Source organism: Alligator sinensis, unplaced genomic scaffold (assembly GCF_000455745.1).
Source record: "Alligator sinensis unplaced genomic scaffold, ASM45574v1 scaffold809_1, whole genome shotgun sequence".
NCBI lineage: Eukaryota > Metazoa > Chordata > Crocodylia > Alligatoridae > Alligator > Alligator sinensis.
This window is the reverse complement of record NW_005841956.1, coordinates 468059-492527: the sequence shown is the minus strand read 5'-3', so window position 1 is coordinate 492527 and position 24469 is coordinate 468059. Positions and strand designations below refer to the sequence as shown.

Sequence of the window (24469 nt, the reverse complement as noted above, 5' to 3'; positions counted from 1 at the left end):
GCCCCCTTCAGGCCCCCTCCCTCCTCCTCCTCCTTCTCCTCCTCCTCCAAAAGGAACTTCTTACAGGCTTATTTTAGGAACTTCAACCTCTCCTTTTGTGATACTTACACGATCTGGGACCTGCTGCTGGGCATGGCCGGCCCGGACAGCTTGGATTGCAGTTTGGACAACCTGATGGTGGATTTTGTGGCTGCTGCGGCCGGGGCCCTGGACGGGGAGGCGTGTAGCAGCTGCGTGCAGGCGTATCAGAGGCTGGACCAACACGCTCAGGAAAAATATGAGGAGTTTGACCTCTTGCTGGAGAAATACTTGCAGGCGGAGGAGTATTCTGTGCGATCCTGCCTAAGAGACTGCAAGGTAAGGGCCCCCGGGGGGGCAAGCGCCTGCCACACCACACTGCAGGAGGAGTTCGGAAGCACATGGCACTGGGACGTGAGCCCCCGGCTCCCCTCTCCTGTGCCCCAGCGGCTCCTGGGTCATGGCTCTTGGACTTGCTCTTGGCTGTTGCGAGCGGGATGCTGGGGGATGCTGTGCTGGTGTCATGCTTGGAGTGGGGATGCGTTGGCAGGACTCCCAGCAACAGGAGAGGAGGCGGCACTGTGATGCGGTGTAACAGGGCTCTGATCTGGCCCTGAGGCTGGCCCCAGCAATATGCTCAGGATGCCATGGCCCCCCGAGTTGAACCACTTGCCCCCTGCCTTGCCCCACAGGCAGAAGCAGGGTATCATCCCCAGGCTGGTTCAGGTGGTGCTGGCCCCTGGGCGCAGTGTGAATCCCAGGCTGTTGCCTGCATGTGTTTCCTTCCCTCCCTCCACAGAGTTACAGCACCCCCAGATCCTCTTTCCCACAGCCGCTGGCTTGCTGTGCCCCAGCTGGGGTAGCAGAGTGGGGCAGGGGGCAGTGCTGGTGGGTGCTGAGCACTAGAGGAGAGCAGGCACAGTGTCGCCTAGGGCAAGGATTGCGACTGCCAGGACCTGTGTGTGACTTATGGTCTAAGTCTGGCCCAGTGGGAAACAGCTGCCCAAAGCATGTGCCTACCTAGGAGGTGCTCCCCTGAGCCAGAGGCCAGCCATCTCCTTCGCCTGTCTCTAGCTGGGCCTGATTGCCCAGTGTTTTGTAGGAAGGCAAGATCCCCACAATGCACTTGGCCACTTGTTCAGTGCTGTACCAGCTATGGAGAGGAATCTATTCCTTATGGATGGATTGAGAAGAGATGATTTCCCCTCACCAGTTGGATCAAACCTCCCAGCCCAGCATCCTCCTTTGGTTTTTAATGTCTTTCTCTTCCTGTTACCCCAAAGTTTGCCATCACTTCTCATGGCAGTGACACAAGGTGTTAATCCCCAGTGTCCTGGCTCTGAACATTAACATGTTCAAGAGCAATTAGGTGACTAAGCTGAGCTCCCCTGGACTCTACCTGTGCCACCTTCCTCTGGATATTATGTCCAGGAAGTGTAATTGTCTTGCTAATTACAAACTTGCCCTTTCAGAGAGGTGTCTTGGGGCTGAGACAGTGTTCTGTGCATTACAACAAAGGGGGTGTTTCCACATCACCTCGGAGAGGCAATGTGGCCGAATTAAAAAATGAACAGGGTTACTCTTTCTCCGCGCTTTCCTGGGAGAGCGCAAAGAAAAACTTAGTGCTGCAGTAATGGTACTGACAACTCCTTTAGCAGTGCTCTTCCATCTGAGCATATTTTGAGCTAGCACATACATCCAGAGCTGGGCACAGAGTTGTTGAGGTGACATCTTTCTGAAGTGGTAAAAAACTGGCAGATGGAGCAAACAGGCGAAGAAGCTACCAGTTTTGGGGACATACAATTGCATAGACTAGGAGTGGCTAAACTGTAGCATGAAAGCCACAAGTGGTACAGGCAGCCTCTATGTGGCAGATCAGGGAGGTGACAGGCAGCTCAGTGGCAGATAGGGCAGAAGGCAGAGCAGTACATCCGTCAGAGGAAGGGCATCGGGGTGGCACTCAGGGAGAGTGCAGGGCTAATTTGTGGCGCACCTGCCAAGACCATTGGCCCCCACTGGCATAGCCTAACTAGTCACCACTCAGAAGTTCAGAGTCATTTAGAACAAACAAATAAAGCAGACACCAACAATCTCTACTGGGCATCACCCTACTCATTTCCACCAGGCCTCACAAAAAGGTGGACTGAAAGAGGGGAAAGATCAGTGGCTTTACAGATTAATTCAATGCGCGTTCCATGCATACAGGTCAGCCTCAGGAAAAAAAAAAAGTACGGAGGTGCTTGTGGGAGCAATGGGTGGATGAGCTGGCATTGTTGGTAGGGTTGACTCAGTAAGATACAAGTACTGCCAAGCAGAGAGTGGTGAATGCGTGTATTTCCTGTGTGCATAATTTTACAATTTTCTGGGCTCCTTCAGTTCAGAAGGCCAGTCAGATGCTTTGTGTGTGTAATTGTGGTGGGGGAAGTTTGTATAGAATTTGGAGGCACAAGGAACCAAAATGCAGGGGATGTATATGAGGGGGAGCATTGTAGAGAGGGAATGTTGTATATGATTTAGGCCTCAGTTAAACATACACATCCCTACTGAACTTACCACATGGTTTGTGGAACGGGACTTTCTACAAAAATAGAGGTGGGGGGGAATGGTGTATTTGGAGCTTAGAAGGAAAAGTGACAGCCCTGAAAGCCAAGCACTTGGAAGCAGGGCCCTATTTAATACGTATTTTTACCATACGTGGCAGAAGGACTTAAGAAAGTAACATGTAAGAAATGTCTTGTAAAATGTAGGGGCTGAGGTAGAGACACCAATAAATATATCAAGTAGTTTATGAGATTGCTATGTGTTAATGTGCAGCATCCTTGCATCAGGAAATTACATCAAGTTTAATCAGGTGCATTTGAAAGGTAGCCTTAACTCATGGGCAGAGTACCTGACAGGTGCCCTGTTTGGGAGACCTGGCTCCTGGCCTGGGTGGCCTTCAACAGGTGACTGAGGCCAAAGTCTTCCAGCTAGGGTCCCTCATTTCGTATTTAGGGTCCTACGTAGGCACCTGCTTTTCAGAGGCAGAGGCACCTGCTTTTCAGAGGCACTGAGCACCTGCAGCTCCTATGGATTTCAGTGTCTCCAGAAAATCAGGCCACTTATTCAAGATGCTTAAATATGTATTTAGGTGCCTTACTTTAGGCACTCAGATTTGAGAATTTTGACCTTGCCTTCTGTGTGTCTGTTCCCCATTTGTAAAATGAGGCTAAGGCATATGTCAGTTGTTGTGGTGATTAGAGAGTTATGGCCTGATTTTCAAGGTGCTGGGCACCTGCAGCTTTCACTGACTTCAGCTATGACAGGTTACACATCATGGCTGAAAATCAGGCTGGTAATGTTTATAAAGAAACCTGGACCTGTAAAGCCCTATTCAAATACTGGATAATATTGTATATTAAAGATGCTGCTACTGGCTGTACACTACTCAAAGAATATCTATTTAAGAAATATCAAAGGACTCTTATAGATGAAGAAAACAGCAAAAAATATAGGAATTGAAGATAATGTAGTGATATCAGATAAGCAAATGCATGATTTCTACATAAATGCTTTGTGAAAATTCCCTGGCCAGGAAGAATGTAGAGTTTCAGGTAATACAAGTCCCATTTGGTGGGGGGGGAGGGGTTTCTTTATTAAAATATATTTCCTAACCTGGGTGAGTATATAATAAGGAGGAACATTTGGTTTTTCTAAGAGAGCCTTTTTGTCACCAGAGGAAAACGCTTTCTGCAAATGTTTGTAACTCCTCTTCTCTTGCTCTAGACAAGATAACATTCTCCACTGTGGGGTAGGGGGAATTATGAGACTTGCTCCTCTGACAGAGTTGGTAGACTCTGAAGAGAATGCTATAATTGTGCCAGAGCTGTGGCGATTGAAGCAGGGAGCAAGTAATGAACCCTAGAGAAAATATCTCCCCCTGAGAGTGAAATGTCTCAGTGTCGACTATTGTTCTGGTGTTTGTTTTAATGCTAGTGAAATGTTCGGCACTGACTGGGCTGTCTCTATAGAACAGATATGGTGCAGGCAGCAAGAGTATAGACTCCTTCCGCACAGTGCCCCTTACCATGTCCTTCAGTTTGATCAAGAAGAAGATGATATTTAGGGCTGTGAGGGTGACTCAGACTCTTGAAGAAAGGCCAGTTGATTCCAGTTGTTGTGGTACTCTTGAGCCTTGGATACCTCCTTATGGGGTACTGGACTGAGACCTGCAACTCATTTCACAAAATGGCTATTTAAAAAACAAATGTAAAAGCAATGCTGTTGAGTTTGCATTGGGACTGGTGAAAAGCTCCACACCTTGTTTGCTCTTCCTGAGCCAGGAAGCTATTCAGCACTAAATCATTTGACTCTTCCTCTAATTAAAGCCTGTCTACCTTTCATAATAAATGTTGCAAAACATAAGCCTAGAAGACAATACAGTCCCAGGTCTACTTGTACGTAATTCCCCAGAGACCAATCCATCTGCAGAAGCAGGTATCCTACTACTGTAGTAACTTCTTTTCTTCCAGGAGGAACAATGCAGTTCAATAAATATCATAAGTAGAGCTCTTGGGGTGAAAGCTGGGCAGGGGGAGACCCCAGTCACTTTTGAAGTTTTTATTAGATCTGGGGAATAGCCCCTGCCCACTTCCTCCTTCAAAACAGACAGTCTGTTTTTTGCTAAAACAACTCTGGTCTTAAGCAAGCCTACAGATGTTATGGTGAAATTTGCAGACCACTGCTCCATGAGAATGGGTGATTGCTGGTGAATTTTGGGAAATCTGACCGTTTCACTTCACTTAGAAGACTGAGGACATAAGGCTTGCACAGGCTGTGGGACTGAGAAAAAGCCCTAGGGGGAATGGGAGGGAAAGAGAGTAGCCGGAGCAAAGAGAAATGGGGCATTTTTTCTTGTCTGATCACAAAAACAGCCTCAAAGAGGCAGAAGAAGAGTCCTCCCAGGAACACACCTTGGTGCTAATGGAACCCTCCTCACTGCACCAAATCAGGTAGGTCAGTGACCTCCAAATGCCCCATGGGTGGCAGAGGGGGTAGATCATCCCTTATAGTTGTATCTTTCTTGGGTGAATGGAATCCAGAACCATGGAGCAATTCAGCCGGAGCTAGCAAATGCTCCCAAGACAAGGGAGATGCACAAGGCTCTCTTCCTAGTGTAAACTGTCAGCCGATAAATAGTGTCCCACTGTAGCAGGTTTACTGTCATCTGTATCTCCTCTGCTTGCTTCCCTCAGCCCAGACTCTCTAGCCCTACTGAGCCCAGGAAGAGATGAGCTGATTGAAAAGCACATGTTTAGTTGGTTGCTGGTTTGTTTGACAAGAAGTAAGGACATACAAGTTGAGACAAAGCTTCTTAGCAAATAAGCTTCAAACCTTAGGCTCTTATCTGATCTGGTAGCACAACCTGAGCTGAGCTAGGCCAGGAAAGCCCTGGGTTGCAGGAAGTGGTATAGGTAATGTAAGGTTTTAAAGCAGGGCTGTCCAACTTCTGAAGTGGCCAGGGGTCACACATCCTGCAGACTATATCATTGGGGATTTGGGCCCCTGGGGTTCACCCTGCATGGACATTGTCCCCCACCAACACGACTGCAGCATGTACCCGTGCCTCCCCCCCCCCCCCCCCCCCCCCTGCTGCATGCTGCTGCACCATGCACTGCGTAATCTTGGCCTCACCTTAAGTGCCCCATGCCATGCCACGCTGGCCCCTGATGTGGGAGCCAGAGGAGGGAAGGGAAGCCGAGAGACTCCTGACAGCTGTTGCAGCTGGTGTAATAGGGTAGGTTGAGGTCTAGCGGGCTGCTGGTTGGACAGCCCTGTTCTAAAACATTGGCTGTGCATTGATGTGTTGACACCTTACGACACAGACTGTGCCCCAAGGAGCCAGGAATATAAAAGCCAAGCAACGATTAGGAAATTAAATCACAGTGGGAGTCACAAAGATGGAAACTGTATAGCATGGTTCGTTCGATGTATAAGGAATACAGCTGCTTAGATTAATCATTGCAATAACATTCATGGTGCATTTAGCCTTTTTTCTGTTTGGGAATAATTCATAGACTAATCCTAATTTCTGCAAACATTTTTGTTACTCCTAGAGGGGCACCATTCGCTTTAAATTACCCTCTGAAAATATTTTACTTATTACTGTTACAACTAACACCAAAGATCGCCATAGCTAGGAGGCATTAAAGCAGGAAGATGCATTTCTGTATTTTACTGTTCATTTCCTTTTTGCATTTAGCAGTGCTTTCTGCAGAGTCGGTTTCATGGTTGTGCCTGTGTGCTGGGTTCACGTGGGTCTTTCATACAGCACCAAGGGAATGGAAAGAAAGAAAGTGCAATTGTAAAATGACAATACTGTAAATGGCAGGGGAATATAGTGCTAGGAGCAGCATCTGAAACAACTTTTAACTCATTTGGGAAAAATGACCAGAGTTCAGATTGACATTCCCCCTCTACTATAGTGCCTACAAGCCAGTTACTGATGCCCACTGTGGGTGGCAACAGGAGAGAACTGGGTCTTGCTTTTCTGTTTATAACAGAAAAAAATTGAATTGCCTGCTTCAGTTGTATCCATTTGGTTGTTCCCCTCTGCCTGCTGTATGCTGCTTAGGCCCTGGTGCTGCAAGGCTTGTGTGCATGCTGAACTTCACGCATGGAGCAGGTCTGTTGAAGCCAATGGATGAAGCTTTTTTCAGAAGAGTGTAGGGAGTTAAACACCCAGATTCCACTGAACTTTGCTGCCTTTGAAAATCCTGGCCAAGGGGGACTCTTCACGGTGTGTGAGCAATTGTATGCATCTTTGCAAGACTGTGGTCTTGGACCGTGAGCTCCTTGAGTCGGGGACGGTCTCTTTCCAGGAGTGTATAGCACTCAGAATAACAGAGCCCTGGGCACTACTGCCACATGCATTATATTCTCAGCTGATGTAAATATATTTTGCTCCATTGAAATCAATGGATCTACACTAGTTTATACCCACAAAGAAGCTGGGCCTAAATACTAGTCACATGGCATGAACAAAACATATGTTTGAGAAGTTTTACAAAGTATTTACTTTGATTATGGGCTATTTGTTCTCCCTAGCAAATGATAGCTCTCCAAAGTTGAGCCCATGTGTGGCATTATCCCTCCTCTTAACTGGAGGAATGAAATGTTTTGAGCAGAAGAAGAACAAATAATGAATTTGCATATTCTGATACAGATTAACATGAACATTCTCTTTTAATGCTGTGGTTCATGACACTTTTGGGAACATTTTCACAAATACCCACTAGCCACCTGAGTGCTGGCACATCACTTCTTGTGTTGCTGAGACATCTAAGGGCCCAACCAAAGATCACGTTAGGTTTCACGTTATTCAGTTAGTTCTAGCTCAAAAGGTGAAGGCTCAGTGCTGTGAGAATGAGGCCATAGTATAAAGGCAAGTCAGTGGCTGAAATAGGTCCTTGTCCTTTTGAGCCTGCCCTGAGCCAAAGGTCCTTCTAATGTTTGTAGGTCTGCTTGTTGTTGGGGCTCCTTTCTCCAATGAAGCAAAAAATGCTCTCTAACTTAGCCCCTGCAAAATTGAAGGTTTGTTTTCTTAAAGGTATAAGCACTGTAATTATGTTATTTCTCCCTAAAAATAGCTGCTACAGAGAGCTTTGTCTAATGTGCTAACTCTGAACACCAAATCCCCTAAAAGATTATAAGGGAAAATAAATAACAATGGGACAAAGTCATCTTGTGGCCTTAGAACTGATTGCGTGTGGGAAACAATGCTATTGTAACTGGTTTCTTCTTGGAGCAGAGAGACGTTAACAGCAGGGAACCCTACGGTTGGTATATTAGTTAATATGTCAGTGAGCTAGAGGAGGAGTTGAACAGAGAATTGGTGGCATTTGCTGATGACACTAAACAGTTTATTAAGAAAAACTAGAATGTGCTGAGGAAGCTACATTCTGTTTGCAAAGCTAAAGTCTACAGTGATTTACTTCCAAGCTCCATTTGCTTCTTAACCAACAAAGGTGGGGGCAGGGCATTCAGATAAAAGGATTCCTTTTGGACACTGATGTTTAGTGAAAGAACAGAGACTAATGTGAGTTCCTGATGGACTCAAATGCATTGTTAGGCTGAACAGCCAGGTGGCAGCTAAAATTCACATTGGATAAGAACATGGTAAAGCACATGGGCAAAACCATCCAAATATCCCCTAGGTAGGAACTAACAGGTCCTGAAAACATGTCCCCTTGTGATTTTAGAGTTCTGTAGCTGGCAAGATCAATCTTAGTTTTAATTTGAAAACCAAATATGTTGTCAAGACTCCTTGTCTTCAGAAAAACGTGGAAACTGAAAGCAATACAAACGTACCTCTGTGGTGCAGGGTCTGTCATTCCAACTCATCCAGAAACCCAGATCGTGATTTCAGGGCTGTTGGGAACAGAAACCACAGATAGGTCTAGGGCTAACACAAGTTTCCTCGTGGCTGCATGAGACAGTCCTCTGATGAGTGGCCAGTGGCCTCAGCTGGACAGCTGAGTCACATATGATAGCATGCCAAGCTGAAACAGAGCACAGGACTGAAATAAAGGCATCTCTTGCATTTGTGTCACTGCTGGGTACTGAATACCTCTTTAACCTTCACCAAGTCACTTAGGGCATACCCATACGGTGGTAGCTAGGAGTGTATCCCATCACTAAAGCGTTCGTGTACTTAACGCATGTGTCCCTCATGCTCAAAACCCAGGAATACAGTTCTGTGGGTACTCTACAGCCATTCCAGAGTCACTCTCAAGACCCCTATCTCCCACACATGTGAAAGTGACCTCAGGGATTGACCCCAGAGAGGCCTTTCTGGTGTATTTCCATGTTGGGAGTGTGCACAAGCAGGTGGGTGGGGAGTATAATTGGGAGGCCTTGTTCGTGGGATAGGGTGCCATTGTGGTAATGAATGACATACTCTTCATAATCTACCCCAGGCTTTTTGATCTGTAAATGCTTTTTCATTTGGGGGTAGGGGGTAAGGTTTCATATTGAAGAGATATTTTGACAAAGTGTCCATGGTTTTTATTGAACTGGTTTTTCTCTTGTCCAGATGTCACCTGTCCAACCTTCAGACAAAGCATATGTTTGTAATGGACATAGTGTGATGTAAACTGCACAACTCAAGGACTGTGATGAGCCTAGACCTGCAGCGGCTGGCCAGAGACTTCACAGGCAGCCTAGGCTAAACAATAAAACAGTCTTTGGGCTGCCCATTTGATTATTCTTGTTCAACCAGAAACAACCCAAACCATCAGAGTCTCAGGCTGTGATCTCTTGCAGCTGATCAGCCTGTGAACTCTGACCAGCAACAGAACACTGAACCCCACCCCCCTCCATCCCTACAATGGTCAGCTCATGTCCCCACAGCATGTTCCCTGTCTCTTCCTCTCATTACTAGCCCAAGTTCAGCTGCTGCTTATTGCTTCTAGTCAGGGTGTTCCCTAGTGGGGACCAGGATAACCAAACTCCCCTCCCCTACCACACTGATTTAGGAAGGCAACATGTAAAGGACACCACTGGAGTATGGTGCTGCTGGTTGGTGGTGCCCTAGGAGAACCCCAAATACAAGCTCTGTAGGCTGCCACAATGAGCAAAGGCAAAGGTCCACCCTTACATAGGTTCTCTGGACCAGATGTTAATAAGTTTGGTCAGAAACTGTATGTTTCTAAAACTTTGCTCTTTGTTATTATTCATGTCTTTGTTAACACTTGAGCAGTGTGCTCAGCTCCCTGCAAGACATTTGCTGCCATAGAGACCTTCCATTGGAGGAGACAGATTGGTGCCAAATGCTCTTTGAGGATTGCAGAAAACATAGTCATTTAGATCATTTTTGAAAATCCTAAATTCTTTTCTTGTTTTGGTGGGGTTGGGAGAAAATGTAGGTGTTGCAGAAGACAGGGGTCTTCAGATCTGAGAGAAGCAGATGAGAGTGCAGGAGACTGGGGAAGTACAGGATGGGAGCATGTAGGAAGATGGTCGTAGTCTGCTCCATGCTGAGTTGGAGTGGGAGGCAAGGCACCCCAAACATCATGTTAGAGGGACCATCAGGTACACAGGCCTGGGCAGGGCTCAGATTTTAGTGGTATATGCCTCTTTAGGGTGGTGTGATTTACCTGTATTCATCAGAATTAAAACCTCTCAGTTATTTCCGTGTCTGGATTTCCCAGTGCACCCCGTCTCCTTTGTGCCTCTGTCTGTCAGACTGCAAGCTCAGCAGGTCAGGGACTGTCTCTGCCTTTGTGTATTGTATGGTATCAAGAACATGGCCAGCACTAGGTAAATAAATAATAATAAATTAATATTTGTAATACATTTGAGTCCATGGTAGAGGACCTTGAAGAGAAAATAGAATGCAGAGGTGAGCAACCATAGGAAGCAGTGAAGACACAGAAAACAGCAGTAAAGGAACAAAGCAGAAGTGAGAAAGTACCATGGGAATGAGCGATAGAGTGGGGCAAAAACGAGGTGGGAAGAGGAGAAAGATGCTGCTGCTCAGAGAAAGAGGGAATAAATCTGACTAAACTCGGTATAGAAATGAGACACAAGACAAAACAATCTGGAGATGGACAAAATGAGTCAGAAAGGAAGGAGAGACAGGGAATGAAATAGTGAAGGAAGGGACTAAAGCAGAAGAGATGCATGGCTTTTAGATTAGTGAATTGTATTGGATTTGTTTACACTCCTTTGCACCTGTGGTAGCCTGGAGCCCAGGGATGGGCTCTGAGCACTGGGTTATGTTAATACCATGAGTTACTCTGGATCCCACCATTAAATTATTTTCTGTATCTTTAACACTTTTCCTGTGGGAGTTGCCCCAGTGGCTTCCAAACTCCTGTTCTGTGTGGAGAATTGTCCACTGAATGTTGCTTTCAGTATTGATAGCTGCAGGTCCTGGGTTCCAGCATTCCCCTTCCAGTTGGAAAGCAGAAAAGTGTAATAAGTCAGCCCCAAAATGTTAAGGCCAGCTTTTGCCTCAGAACATGAAGGTTTCTGTGAAGAATAAGACTTAGGAAGAGAGCTCTGTGGAATCACCTGCAGTAAAAAGCCAATAAGAGAGTTGAGGTAGAAACAACTGAGAGTCATGTTATAGTGGCACATAGCCTAGCAAATAGTGGGATGCCATAAATTTGGCCAGTGTTTCATCTCCCTTCCCCCTCCACAAACATTGAGCTATGACTGAAAAGGGGTAGAAGAATTGTGGTAGGAGCGATGCATGTATAGGATAATATAGCATGGAAGGGAGATGGAAGAGGGAAGAGTTGATTTGGTGAAAAATGGGGTCAGCAGGATCCACCAGTGAGATTATGCAGAAATGTTGAAAGCTCCTGCTCCCTGTACAGGGAGGGCCATGGCAGGGACCCAGGTAACCAGTTGATATCTGAAAGGTCAACCCCAAGAAGGGGGAGGGACTGTTTTTTGTGGGGCAGAACAGATGCAACTAAAAGGAACTCCAAAGAATTAACAAGGGGGAAGTTTCGCTGCCTACTGGTAAAACATTCCAGCAGGAGATAATCTCCAAAGGAAGGGTAATTTATCTGTGACTTAAAACAGGACAGCAGAATATACCAGACTGAACAGTCTTACATTAATGCCCAGGGCAAAATCCTGGCTCCTTTGATTTGGGTGGGGATTGGGGGGGGGGGTTGCCTTGCTGTGATCTATGGGTCTTTTCCAACTGTGATTTCTATCACTTTGTACACAGCTCTCTGAGGATTAGAAAAGGCTTCAGGGTTTAAGATTGCTGTCCCTTTGGTTAACATTGAGTGATACGACTGTTGGGATAGGAGCCATGGTCACGAACAACTGATAAAAGACCCCAGTTTCCCTTATTTCATAGAGGAGCAGTGCTTTCTTGGCACAGTTTTGCAAGTCCATGTAGTTTTGGGATTGCCACGGTTAGTAATAACGGCTTAGCTCTTCTTATCCATAGACCTCAAAGCATCTGACATGGGAGGGTCAGTCTTGGCTTCTTACTGTAAAAAAGGGAATTAAGGCACAGAAGTGATGTGATTTCTCCAGGGTCATGTAGCAGGCCAGTGATGGAGCTGGAAACAAGCCCCTCTCTCCTATGTCCTAATATGGTGTTCTGTGCATTGGAGGACACAGCCCCTGTTCAGTTGGCTATTCTGGGAGTGTGATTATACGTTGTGTGTACTGAAAGCTTGTCACCCAAGTGCCCTGATGAAAGGAGCAATGAGGTTCAAGTCTAAACCTCTCCAGCTCAGACTGGCTGGATTTCAGGTATTCCTTCTCCATCCAGTTCCCACCCCGCTTACAGGTGGAAGCAGGGCATATCCAACTCTTGCCTACTCCCTGTATGGCAGCAGTTTTCCATCTCCACACACTGCATGTGTGCTGGCCTCTGCACTCAAGTCACAGATGCTTTTCTGGCTTCCACACAGGCTAGTGTGCAACACTAGCGTGCCTGAACACCTTCAAAGTCCAGGCTTTTGTTTTTTCTTTTATATTTGCCCCCAGGCAAACAAATGTTTTTGGTCCCTGGTGCATCTCTTATGTCTGCGGTCCTCACTTGGTCTTGGAAGGTGAGGGGATTGCTTTCCAGGGACCTACAGTTTCATGCTACAAACCAAGTTTGCTTCAGTAGAAGACAGCGAGCAGCTCGTGTGACCCAGTTGCTTCCGAAAATGCGAAGCATGTTGTAAAATGGCTGAGACATTTAGCTTTGAAAAACAGCATGTGCCGTAACTGCTTTTCATAAGAACAGCAACTACGCACTCGGGGAGTAGATGTTTAGGAAGAGCTGCCGCAGTCTAGCAAGTAAATACCCGCTTCAGATCGCCTACATCTGAACATGACATTCTTGTGTGTCATAGTCTATCCTGCCAGCTTTTGCTGCTAGTCGGGGAGAGTTTTCTTTAAGTGCTATCCAAAAAAAAGCTACTAATGTAGTGTTCAAGGCTAACAGTGTGAGGCAAATACAAGGCAAGAAACCCAAAGATTAGGTCAATGCACTGACCTCGGTTCATCCTGCTGGTCCCTGGTGCTTTCTTAAATCATGTTATATTTTTAGTTCATTTTGTTTAGGCTTCCATAAATAACAATTTGTTGTTCTCATCAATATTTGTGTTGAAAGGTCAGGCCTTTCTGGCACCAGCAATCAAAAGTGCATCTGTGTTGCCTTTAGATTTCGTGCCTTCTGTCAGTTTGTCACAACCTGCCCATCACCAAGAGTAGTTTATTGATCAGACACTGTCTAAAGTTATTTCAAACTTTAACATTCTGTCCTGTAATATATCACTGAGATTACAAGCACTCCATATAAAGCAGTCCCAAGAGTTGCCCTGAAAGACTGTATTTTAAAAAACAAAACAGTGTTACTTTTTTTTGTTGGTGGCAACATGAAGTTTTACTTACATTTCATGAGGTAAGAAAAAATTCCAGAGTAAACAATGGACTTAATACGTAAATTGCCAAGCTCGACCAGAACCATATGTGTAAACCTTATTGAACACAAAAACGCAAACACAATTTCTATATAGACAGAGGTCATTTTTTTCAGCCCTCTGCAGTGATGCGATTAAGTCGCATAAAGAACTTGAGCAAAAGAAATCTGCAGTTATGTCTGCGCTGTACTGAAATTATATCCTCTAATGCAGTGATAGTTGTGTGCCTTGTGTGAAACTCATCTTCAAACCTTTAAAGCAAAGAGCAAAGGTCATTTGCTATATTCAAAAAACCTCAAAGCTAGAAATGAATCGTGTAGTTTTGCTTTATAATAACAAAATGGATGCAAAAAACTTATTTTCACAATAAAACCTATTTTATTTCTAACATTGCCATGGGGTGGATTGAGAGGGCTAGCAGGCCCTTACTAGGTGGGCATGGTGACTGCTTCAGCCCTATCAGATGATTTACTTCTACTTCCCATCCTGAAGAACTTGAAAGTGCTTTGCAGCTGCATACATAGAGTAGGCTGAAACAGTGCTGCTGACTCTGGTGAGCTTTTTATCCTGAGCACTGTGATTTTTGGCCTCTTCTGGAGAAGCTGTTGTGACTCTTCAGTAAGCGTCTGCCTTGACACTTGTCGTGGAGAAAGAAGGGAGGGAAAGCAGACGCCCACATGTGCCTGATAGTTTACAGGGTGATGTACTGAGCCTGAGCGAGGCAGCCAGCCATTCTATCCTGGCAGCTCAGCTGAGTGGTGCTAACATTGCCAAGCCCCTCCCAGTGCACAGTTTTAATCAAACCTTCACCTACCTTAGAGGTAACCATCAATCATTCATTTTATAGATCAGACTGTTGAGAGCCTCCACTGTGCCACTTCAGGCAGAGCTGGGAATAAAACCTGGGTCATCACTCTACAGAGCCAAGGCTCAGCCACACGTTCACAGTCTTTGGGAAGGAATAACCCAGATTGCATACTCTGACAACTCATGCTAACACAGTTTGGCTCTCTGTCATCCTTTAGAGACTGGACCACTTGCATAGGGTTGTGAGGCTGCTATGCTCCATACACTAGTATGCCAGTTTCTGTAACATAAGTGCTAGGGGATCATGCTTCTTGAATCCAGAGGGCAGCAGTTCAATCCGCACAGATTACTTGGACAGAAGCTTTATTAGATTTGGCTTTAGCAACCAGCCTACACTATGCTCCCCCAGAGCCAAGAAAAGAAACCAGAGATCCTGCAGCCTGACATTCCATTGCTGTTTCAAAGACCCGCACTGGTGAAGTACAAGCTGGACCACAGTGAAGATGGCAGCTTGTTTTCTTCCCTTCTGCCTCCAGTCATTCCTGTCACTGATATCAGAGGGCTCTGTGCTATGGGCTTGAAGGCTTGAATGGATTTATGCCCAAAGTGCCTAGAATTTCCATCCCACAGATAATTTTGCATTTCTACATATTTCTCATTCTACCTTAGATAGGAAAGCCAGATATGTCTTTTTAAAATTGTCCATATCAGAAGAACTGAAAAGTTTCTGGTCCAAATTCCTTGTTTATCCATGGTTCTGGAAGTTTGTGAAGCAGGTAGCCCTGGGAACCTGCTAGCCATGGGAACCTGCTAGGCAGGGCACTTGGAAGTCTGCCTAGCAGGTTTCCAAGGGACTTGGAAGGCCAAGGAGACCAAGCCCCCAGGCTCCTCACTAGGGGTTTGCTGGTGAGTCAAGGAAAGCATATGGCTGAGCTGATGGGAAACCAGGAAAATGTTCTGATGGAATCAGCACACTTCCATGAGTTAGTTCTGTTCTGTTGGATAAGCATTTTCTGTTGAGATACCCTGACCAGCTCTGCCTATGGCCTCTGTGGGGTGAAGCATATGTGTTTGCTAATGTGAGGACCTAGAGTAATTGCTGAAATTGTTTGAGGCTTTAGACAAGGATAGCTAGAAAGAAATTTGGAAATCCTGTTTTGTTGCTGCATTTTTGTGCTTGGCTACTGGGAGCTGTCCTTTCTAAAACCAGGAGCAGAGGCTGAAAGCAATGTATTTTGCCTGTGTGCCCAGAGAGTGGGAGGCCCTGTCTCGGAAATCTCCAAAAAGGTCAGAACTTGATTGATACAAACTCATCTTCCCAGGAGCCTGCCTTATCCTCAGAGCTGTAACCTAAGTAACTACTGGGGAACAGGATGCCTCAGGGAGTTGCTAATAAGCCATAGAGATTTAAATGGGGGCAAAAAACCTACTTATTTTTAAAAATGATCAAGCTCCATCTTAAAAGGGATTGGATGGATGGTGCCTGACAGAGGATTTGACCCTTTCAGTTTCATGTGCCTAATGTGATCAGTCAGTTGTTTGAATCCAGCCTGGAGATCAAAAGTTGTGCCTATCTCAGGGAAGTTTGGAAGTCCCTGAAGGAGATTCGATGGATTGATAGTCTTGCTTTTTCTACTGTACAACCCTGCCACTGTGCTTTGCAACAAACTGTAAATTCTTTGAGCAGGGATCATACCATAATATAAGGTTGTATGGGGCCTAGCACAGCAATGCCTCGGTCTCAGTTGTGTTCTCCATTGAGAGCTCCTGAAGAGACCTACATCCTCTTAAGCATGAGGCACTTGTGGGAGGTGCCAGTTCTATAATTGTCACCCAACTATTAAAGGGGGGTAAGGGGACCTCAAAAAATGACAGTCTGTTTCTTTTACTATCTCATGGTCTTTTGTACAGTCTTCTCAATGTTTGGGGCCTGACTCAAGATATTTGAATAGTTGGGCTTTTCAGTACTGCCAACATGCAGCCTCTTCTGAGGTGGATGGAAGTATCAATTAATACAGCAGACAACAACACCCCCACTTCTCTGCTGAAAAGTGCGTCTGAACCCTTACTAGTTAATGCAGAGTAGGCAGGCCTTTGGTTTGTAAGGCCTTGTTCAAATGATCCAACATATCTGATATGAAGGGCCACGCTGTAGCCTGACGAGAGTCCGATCTGTGGTTCTAGAGAGGGGATGTGCTGCAGACCAGTTGTTCAAAGTGGCAAGCCATCCTCCTAGCCTTAGAATTAAATGGCTTCTAGTGACGATTCCAGCTGTTTCTGCTGCATGAATCAGCTGGGCAAGTTGGTAGTTTCATTTGACATGGCAGCTTGTTAGACAGTGCATGGGAAATATCTGCAGGCTTGTCTCCCTGCTTTCTGCATTGTAGTGTCTCTTGCTATTGATGGCTCCCTGTTTATCTCAGTTCTTCTGTGCATGCCAACTAGAGAGGAACATGAGGCCCTGTCTCCTTTCCTTCCCCCTGTGAGTACTACATGCTCACATTTCCAGAGGTGCCGGGCATGCAATGCTTGCAGGTTCTGCCAGTCGAGAGCTTGAATCCCCAAGGACTCAGATCAAGGGCCTAAACTAAAACCCATGGAAGATGGTGGGGATCTTTCATGATTTCCAGTAGGAGCTAGATTACACTAATCAAAGTCTAGGGTTTCTCACCCATGTGTATGTTATTTTTGGGCTGCAACACAACCTAAATTGGCAGGTAATCGGGTCCCATTTGTCTACTTGTAAATGAGAGTAGGTTATTTGTCTCCAGTAAACACAAAGCCTGGTGATTTTAAATTAGAAAACAGAATGGAAATCCATGTGTGGGGGCTCTGGTCTTACATGGTATTTGAGCTTAGTGGGTCTCTGCTCTGGTGTGATGACTTACTCATCCTAGCAGCGGACTCTCTGGTGGGCAGTGCCTTTGGGGAAGCTTTCAGCTAACCCCTAAGACCAAGTTTATGTTGATGCTTCCTGGATATAAATGAACTGCTGCTACAGTTCCCCTGGTGGCTACATAAATTTGTGGAAAAGGATAGGGTCTCACTCGGGTCCATGTACTGAGGAAAACATGACTATCCTGTCGAGCATTTAACCATTGAGAGTTTAGACAGCAGTTATACACAACTGATGAGCTGTGGTGGTTCAGTATTGTTGTCTGCTTGCTGGTGCAATCAAGTATTAAAGGGAGGGGCTCATGATGCCTCAGAGGGAAGGCTTCAAACTCCGCAAGTGCCATGCTCTCATTGAAATGAAAATGATGAAATTCACGTAGTGTAAGGCTTCCCAACAGGGGTCAATCTCCAGAGAGTTTGAGCTTTAGTTAAATAGCACTTTTACTCAGTGGATAATTGTTGCTGATCCATGAGGTGGACATTGAAGACTTGTTTAAAAAAGTAAACCTATATTTTTGGTACAATTTCCATTTACACTGCTCGGCAAAGCAGAGCTTCATCCTGATCTGTGTTCTTGGGGAATGCCGGGGTAGAATTTGAATGTCTTTACACTTTTTTAAACAAAGAGAACTTCAGACTTTTCAGCTAAGGTGAGTCCATTAAAAACTGGCCAGCAAACCTAGAGCCAGCTCAAGGTTACATAAAATGAGTGAACTGCAGCTGCCTCCATATTTACCATGTCAGCCTGCAGAGTCACCAGGCCCAGTGTGATTTGCCTAAGTTCCACCCTTCCATTCTGATGAGGGTAGCGGGCACCACAATGTGCAGCTCTGTGGGCCAGTGCTGTCAAGTAAAATGTGCTTAAACTGATGTGACAGTAGCATTCTATTGAGTCCGCCAGTACTGTGCAGCAGGTTTTTCTGAATTCTATGGGCCCCAGTCTCTCCAACAGAAGTGAAGCAGAGGAGTTGCCCCTGCTACAGTGAACTCTCAACCTTTAATACCAGGTATCTGTCTCTCCTGTCTATGCAAGTCCATCACCATGGTACATACACATGGGTATGTTACATGTGCATAAGGTAGAGAAGTTTATTTGTGGATAACATTGGACCTCTGAGACACCTCCCAGTGAGGTTTTAATGGGGCTCAAATCAGAGACTGTTAGTTATTGGGAAGGGAATCTCTTATTTACTGCATCAGTGTTTACAACCTGCAGCTACATTTAAAGGTAAGACCGGAGCTACTGCTGAACTGAATTCACCAGTGAGGGGTGGAACAGATTCCCTGGAGAAGCAGGCACAGCTCCAGCATAAGAGTCACGGTGCATTATTTTAGTGGATAATGATTTATTTTGGAAAGCATCCAATGTGCAATGGTCCTGTCGGGTTATAGGCAGCTTGGAGGAGTCAATAAACTCAGTTCGTCAACACTGTGACACATTATGCTGAGTTTACAGTGATGTAGCAAAGTGACTCCCATGCTGGGTGCACTGCTGCCAGAAGCATCCATGGCTGCCCTCAGCTCACCACCTCCAGAACTTGGTCTTCCACCTTTCCTGTCCCTGTTGCCTCTGCATCTTGCTAGCCCACATGCCACATTCCTCCTCACTGGGGTGGCACAGTGCTATCAGCTATATATTTTGCATTAGTGTACAGCCACCACAGTCTGAGACCCGCACAGACTTTATCATTTAGATGTGTAGTGTTAATCTCATCAGAGTCCCAAAACTGAGTGTTTCAGAGCATCCTTATTTCTCACATGCCCATCACTGAATTATCTAGGCCACTTGTCCTTCTAGGTCCCTCTCTACTTGGCAAAGACTGGAATGTGGGAAGCCAGCCTAATATAGAGGTAGCAGAGGAAGTGTAACCTTTCACACAAACAGCATTTTGACTGGATAGGGATCTGGCCTGTTTGTATTCCTTTCCCTTTTTCTAAGCAAGGGTGGGAGTGATGAAGCCAGCAGAATGGGGTTCACTGTCCTAGTTATAGCATCTGCATGGAATACCCCTGCCTCAAGCAGCAACAATTGGCCAGCCTGACCCTGAGCAGAGTCACTCCTGCTGCAGCCCTCTGGGTCTGCTTCATGGCTGTTTCAAACCCTCTGGAGAAGAAACCACCTGTCTAAAACCTGATCTATGGCTATGGGAGCTGCTTAACAGATGGGGGAGAGGGCGGGAGCTGATCAATAATTAGCCTTACTGGCATAGCAGAGTGTAAAAGCAGAGGAGGAGTTTGTGAGGAAGCCTCCTACATGGCCCATAAATGACCAGGAGGAGTTGCTTGGCCTGTCAGTACAGGAAACAGTCTTCTGCCTCTTCACAAGGGAAGAGGGGACCTGTAGCTCTGTGGAGGGTATGGTGGTGGGCAGGAGGTCTCACACGACCTAAAGCAATGTTTCCCAAACTTTTCCTCAGCATGACCCCATTTATGGCCCCATTTCCTCAGCATGGCCCCTCACTCCCAATCCACAGCCCCCCACCCCCGCAACCCCATCCACTGATGTTGCGATCCCATTTGGAGTTGCGACCCACAGTGTGGGAATCGCTGGCCTAAAGGGTGCAGAAGGATGGTTTTACATTCTTTCAGGAGACTGAACATGCCTGAGTTTACATGTACCCATGGGAGCTGCAATGAATCCATATGCAACAAGATAAAGTGATTGCTGAGGTGTGGGGCTGGGATGTCAGCTTCCCTAAAGTCACACCCAGTGTAATTGGTGGGGGCTGAGGGTCCTCTTTGTACCCCCCTTCTTCCTTGACAATGCTGTTCACTGCTTCACCTCCCAGCTGCTGCAGCTGGATGTGGTGGGGCAATACATTTCCCTTCAGTACAAGGAAATTCTTAGCTGTCAAAGAGGATTTAGCCCAGTGTTTCCCAGATTAGTGGTCAGATCCATTTCCAGTCTTAGCCTAGCAAAGCTCCTTCATATTCACTGCCACTGCATTCTAATCTCATCAAAAACTGTTGGACCCTGCATCTGTGAGGGGTTTTATGTTAACAATGGCTGAGCCTCAAAAAGTTCCTTTTTGTTTAGTTTACTGAAGTTTACAGAATTATCTCAGTCTTTTGGGCTTGGATGTCTACACAAGAGACTTGAAAGAAAATGTTGCTGCTGAGACTCCCCCCAACCTAGCTCCACCCTTGCTTTTGGAGAGAAGTAGCACAAGAGCAACCTCCAGCATTTCAGCACGTCTATTTTCAGTTCTTGCCCAGAAGCAGACAAGGGAAATCACTTATTCAGATGCTCAGGCCTGGCTCTAGAAATGGTCCACAGGCTTTCTCTCTCCTGAAACAGTTGGCCTGTCTTTGTACATGCCTTTCTACAGGGTGCTCCTCACCATTTGGACTTTGTTGATTGGCTGTGGCATCAGGGGTGTGCAGCCCGGCCCAGAGAGGCAGGTGGGTGAGGATCTAGCTCAGTCTGCCACTGGCTATCCTTGCTGTCACTCAGAGGCCATTAAAATGCAACTCATGCCCAATGCTGCACAGAGAGAGCTAAGCTCAGCTGTCATTTGAAGGGCAGTGACTCAGGGACAGCAAATCTGTGAATGAGAGACAGGCTGGTTGGGCAAGAAATATTTCCTCATCTACACTGGCTATAGCCCTAGACCCCTCTCCAGCTGCCAGGAATATGCACAGTCCAAAGCGTGACATGCCAACAACAGAGCTCAGCCAGTGAAAGGCCCACACGTGCTTGACAGGCTAGATGTAGCGAGTTGTTCCATGCTATGCTAAGCCAACCCAACAGGCATATGTTAACCTACAATGAAGTCACTGTAGAAGGAATCTGGTAGCATTCCCCTGCTTTGCCACTTTCTCCTCTGTTCTGCCTTTCCTTCCTATTCCTCCTGTGTGGGTGGCATCATTCACGTGTGCCTGGCTCTAAACCAACATGCAGGAGATGTATGGGAAAGAAGCGTGGGAAACGCTGTAGGGGGTAATACTCCATCCCATGGCTCAAAGATCTTCAAGTGACAAGTGTTACTATTGAAAAAGCTGCTGGGATATGTTATCATCGGACCATTTTTATAGTAAAAAGAGCACTGTATGAACTAGATACATATCCCCCTGCCTCCTCTAGCAGGAAGGCTGCACAGGGAAGGAAAAATGGAGTCACTGAAATGTTCCCTGCTGTGCTAAGTCTTAAAAGAGTAAGAGACTCAGATTTTTGGCATCTTAGCTGACATCAGATTCCTGCGTAACAGCATCTGCAAAGCTTCTAGAAAGGGGAGGGAGAATGGGAAAGCAGGAACAGCACAAGTTCCCCCTTTGCCAGTATGCTTGTAGTGGGGAGAAGAGGAATTAGTGTTTCTCAAACTGGCCCACGCAAAGGGTCCAGTTCATGTCAGGGAAGAATCCAACCTGCAGTTTACCACTGGACCACTCAGTGCTTTCTGAAGTGCACCATCACAGCAGCAAATGGGTTGGGAGGGAAACAAATTGGCAGTACAGACCTATACAGTGGGAAGAGATGAAAGAAACATGGAATGTGTATGAAGCATTTAAATAATGTGAATGTTCCCTCATATCTGCTTATCAAACATACTTTTCTGCATGTCTGTGCACAGACCTGTTGCCTCCAAATAATCACATATGCTCCATGATATGGAGGTGCAAGACCTACCTGTAGGGAGAATGCTGCACCTCTGTCCTGAATTCTAATAATGAGGAAACTGCTGGTCCAGCTGGCCTTGCACAGGGCAAAAGGGCAGACCTTTGTTGTCGGGGTGGCAAAGCCAACACCTTGGAGATGCTCTTATCCATGCTAAATTATCAAGTGACAGAGGGAAAAGGTGGACTTTTTCCCAACGAGCAGCGCCTTTCTGTGCACGGCTCTGCAGGGCCCAGAGTTCAGTGGTGGAGCAGGGCTTCCAGGGGTGCTGGTTAGGACCACATTCTTGTGGAACGAGAGGCAGAACTGTAACCTGGGCTGTGATGGCTGCCACGCACATGCACTCTGCAGGATAGTATTGCTGACTGGGCTGTCAGTCACACCAAGACTTTACTTTTAAAGTGATGATACTGTCCACCATGGCAGCTTTGGTATAGCAACTGCAGTCAAAAATAGACTATTTTGCTCCACAAATTACTAAATTAGAAGGTTCTGGCACTTTAATCCAGGGGACATGGTGAGTAATGCACATAATGAGTTAGAAACGGATGTAGCAGCCATTAAAGTTGTTCCTATCATGGCTATTAAGAAAAATGCCATGCTGTCAAGAAAGTGGGAAGTCTTGGAAAAGCCACTTTCAAAGCCAGGTTCTCCACTGGTATTCATTGGTGCAGTTCCATTGAAGTGAATGGAATGGTGTCATTTTACACAAGCAGAGATTTGGTCCTATGTTTTGAGATCTCAGGAGGTTAGGGATTGAAGAACAATGGGTATACATGCTATTGACTGGAAGTCTCCATTTCCCAGCTCATGCTAGATATCAAACATGGCCTGCCTCTTCAGGTGGGGAAGTTTTACAGGACTCTCAGACACATTCCGTAGTGGCCAGCTACCCCTAGAAAGTCAGATAATCTGAAGCTGCCTAAGGAGAAGCACTGTATGTTCATAGTGAACTTTCTTCAACATAAATGTAAATAGAGTGTAAACCAGAAAAGTAGTACAGTGCTGGGGTTGTTTTTTTTGTTTTGGGTTGTTTGTTTGTTTTTTCTTGGTTGGAGAATGCACATTTCCAGGTGTATCTTGTTCTCTGCAGCTCAGATGACAAAGGCTTGTTTCTGTGGAGGATTATTTTGCTGAAGTTGGCTCAGAGGTGGTAGTATCCTAACCAGCTAAATTTCATATGCTTTTGGAAAGTGTTCAATAATGAGCAGGGGATTTATTGTGAGAAGCCAAAAGGGAAAAAGGATAAGGAACCAATATTGGTAGCTTCTCCCCGTGAGACTGGAAATGAATATCCTTTCTGGCCATCCTCCCTGGCTCTCTAGAGGTCCTTGGCCACTCTTACTATTTCTCCCTCCTCTTTCTGACAGACAAATTTTTCTCAATGCTGTTATTCATAGTAAGGGCTCTTGGGTCTTGCTCACTGATATTCTCCATCTTCTCCTTGGTCAAGCCAAAAGGCCAAACATCATAGCTAGAGTCTTCCACAAGATGCTTAGCTGATCTATTTTCTATCATCCTATGTACATGTCCTGTACTTTGAAGTCATTGGGGCTGTAACTACAAGTGCTATTCTTATATTTTCATAGCAGAGGTGTAACAAGACAGTTGGATGCCCAGGACAGCAGTGATTTCCGGCTGCCAGTGTGCCACTGGCACAACCATGTAGCTGCACTAGCAGCTACCATTACCCTCCCCTTTCCTTGCCAAGTCGGCTCCTGAGGCTGCTGCCTTGGTCACACTGCTGGTTCATAAACCTTCTCCAGTTCCCTATTAATTCTTCTCCTGCCCATCACTCTGCCTTACTAACCCCCTAATTAATCACAGTACTTTAAAAAGTGTTCAGATGTATTTCTTCCTTCTTAGCAAACATAGATATAAAACAATAGGCTGTACCTTGGTCTTTCTGGAACTTGGTCTTTCTCAGTAGTTGTGTGGAGCTAAAAATTCTCTGCAGAGAGAATGAATGTTTCTGCTCTGCACCCACATTTTATTTTCCTACTTCATCAGATTATAATAAGTAATTAATTGTTCCACCTAGTTAAGCTGTTCAACGTATTGACATCTGTGGTTATCAACTGCTACATAAGCTGATGGCAAGCTCTTGGACAAGCTTAAAACTAAGGATTGGTCTTCATTGATTTTTCAATCCCATTTTTCTTGTGGCTTTCTTCAAATCTCCGGTCATCTTTTACACTGTCTCCTACAGTAGCCAAATCATCAGTATAGCCCCAAAGGTGGAGGTGGTATGGACTATTTACATTCTTTCCACTGTGAGATTTTTGCGAGACACTTGTCACTTTTTCAGGGATTCCAAATTCTGTCATTGCATGCCAGTGGCTATCTTTTGATATATTATTGTAAACTTTCCAAATATGCATAGTTTGCATAGATTTTATCATATCCCCATATTTTTTCTCCAGGAGTTGGTGAATGGAAAATATTTGATCCAATTAACTTGTCTTTCTGGAATTCAGACTTACACTCTGTGGAAGGAATAAACCCATGTAAAATATGCAAAATAGGATTTCAAAGGTTGTGGGGAGATACCACAGTAACTCTTGCATTCCATTTTGTCACTTTTTCAAAATTGGGCATTTGACCATCTCCTTCCATTTCTTTGGATTTTTGTCAAACCACCAAACCAGCAAAACTAGTTTATAAAGTTTTAGAGTTAGCTTCTCCCTTCTTGTTTTTAATAATTCAG

General features: G+C 45.6%; 1 protein-coding gene across 1 annotated transcript in view; it reads left to right on the top strand.

The window, feature by feature from the left end:
• FAM155B (family with sequence similarity 155 member B) overlaps window positions 1-24469 on the top strand; it is a 68799-nt gene that overhangs the window by 413 nt on the left and 43917 nt on the right. The window contains 1 exon segment of the mRNA XM_025200110.1: window positions 1-357. This exon segment is cut by the window's left edge and continues 11 nt beyond it. Coding sequence (XP_025055895.1) covers window positions 1-357 — 357 coding nt within the window.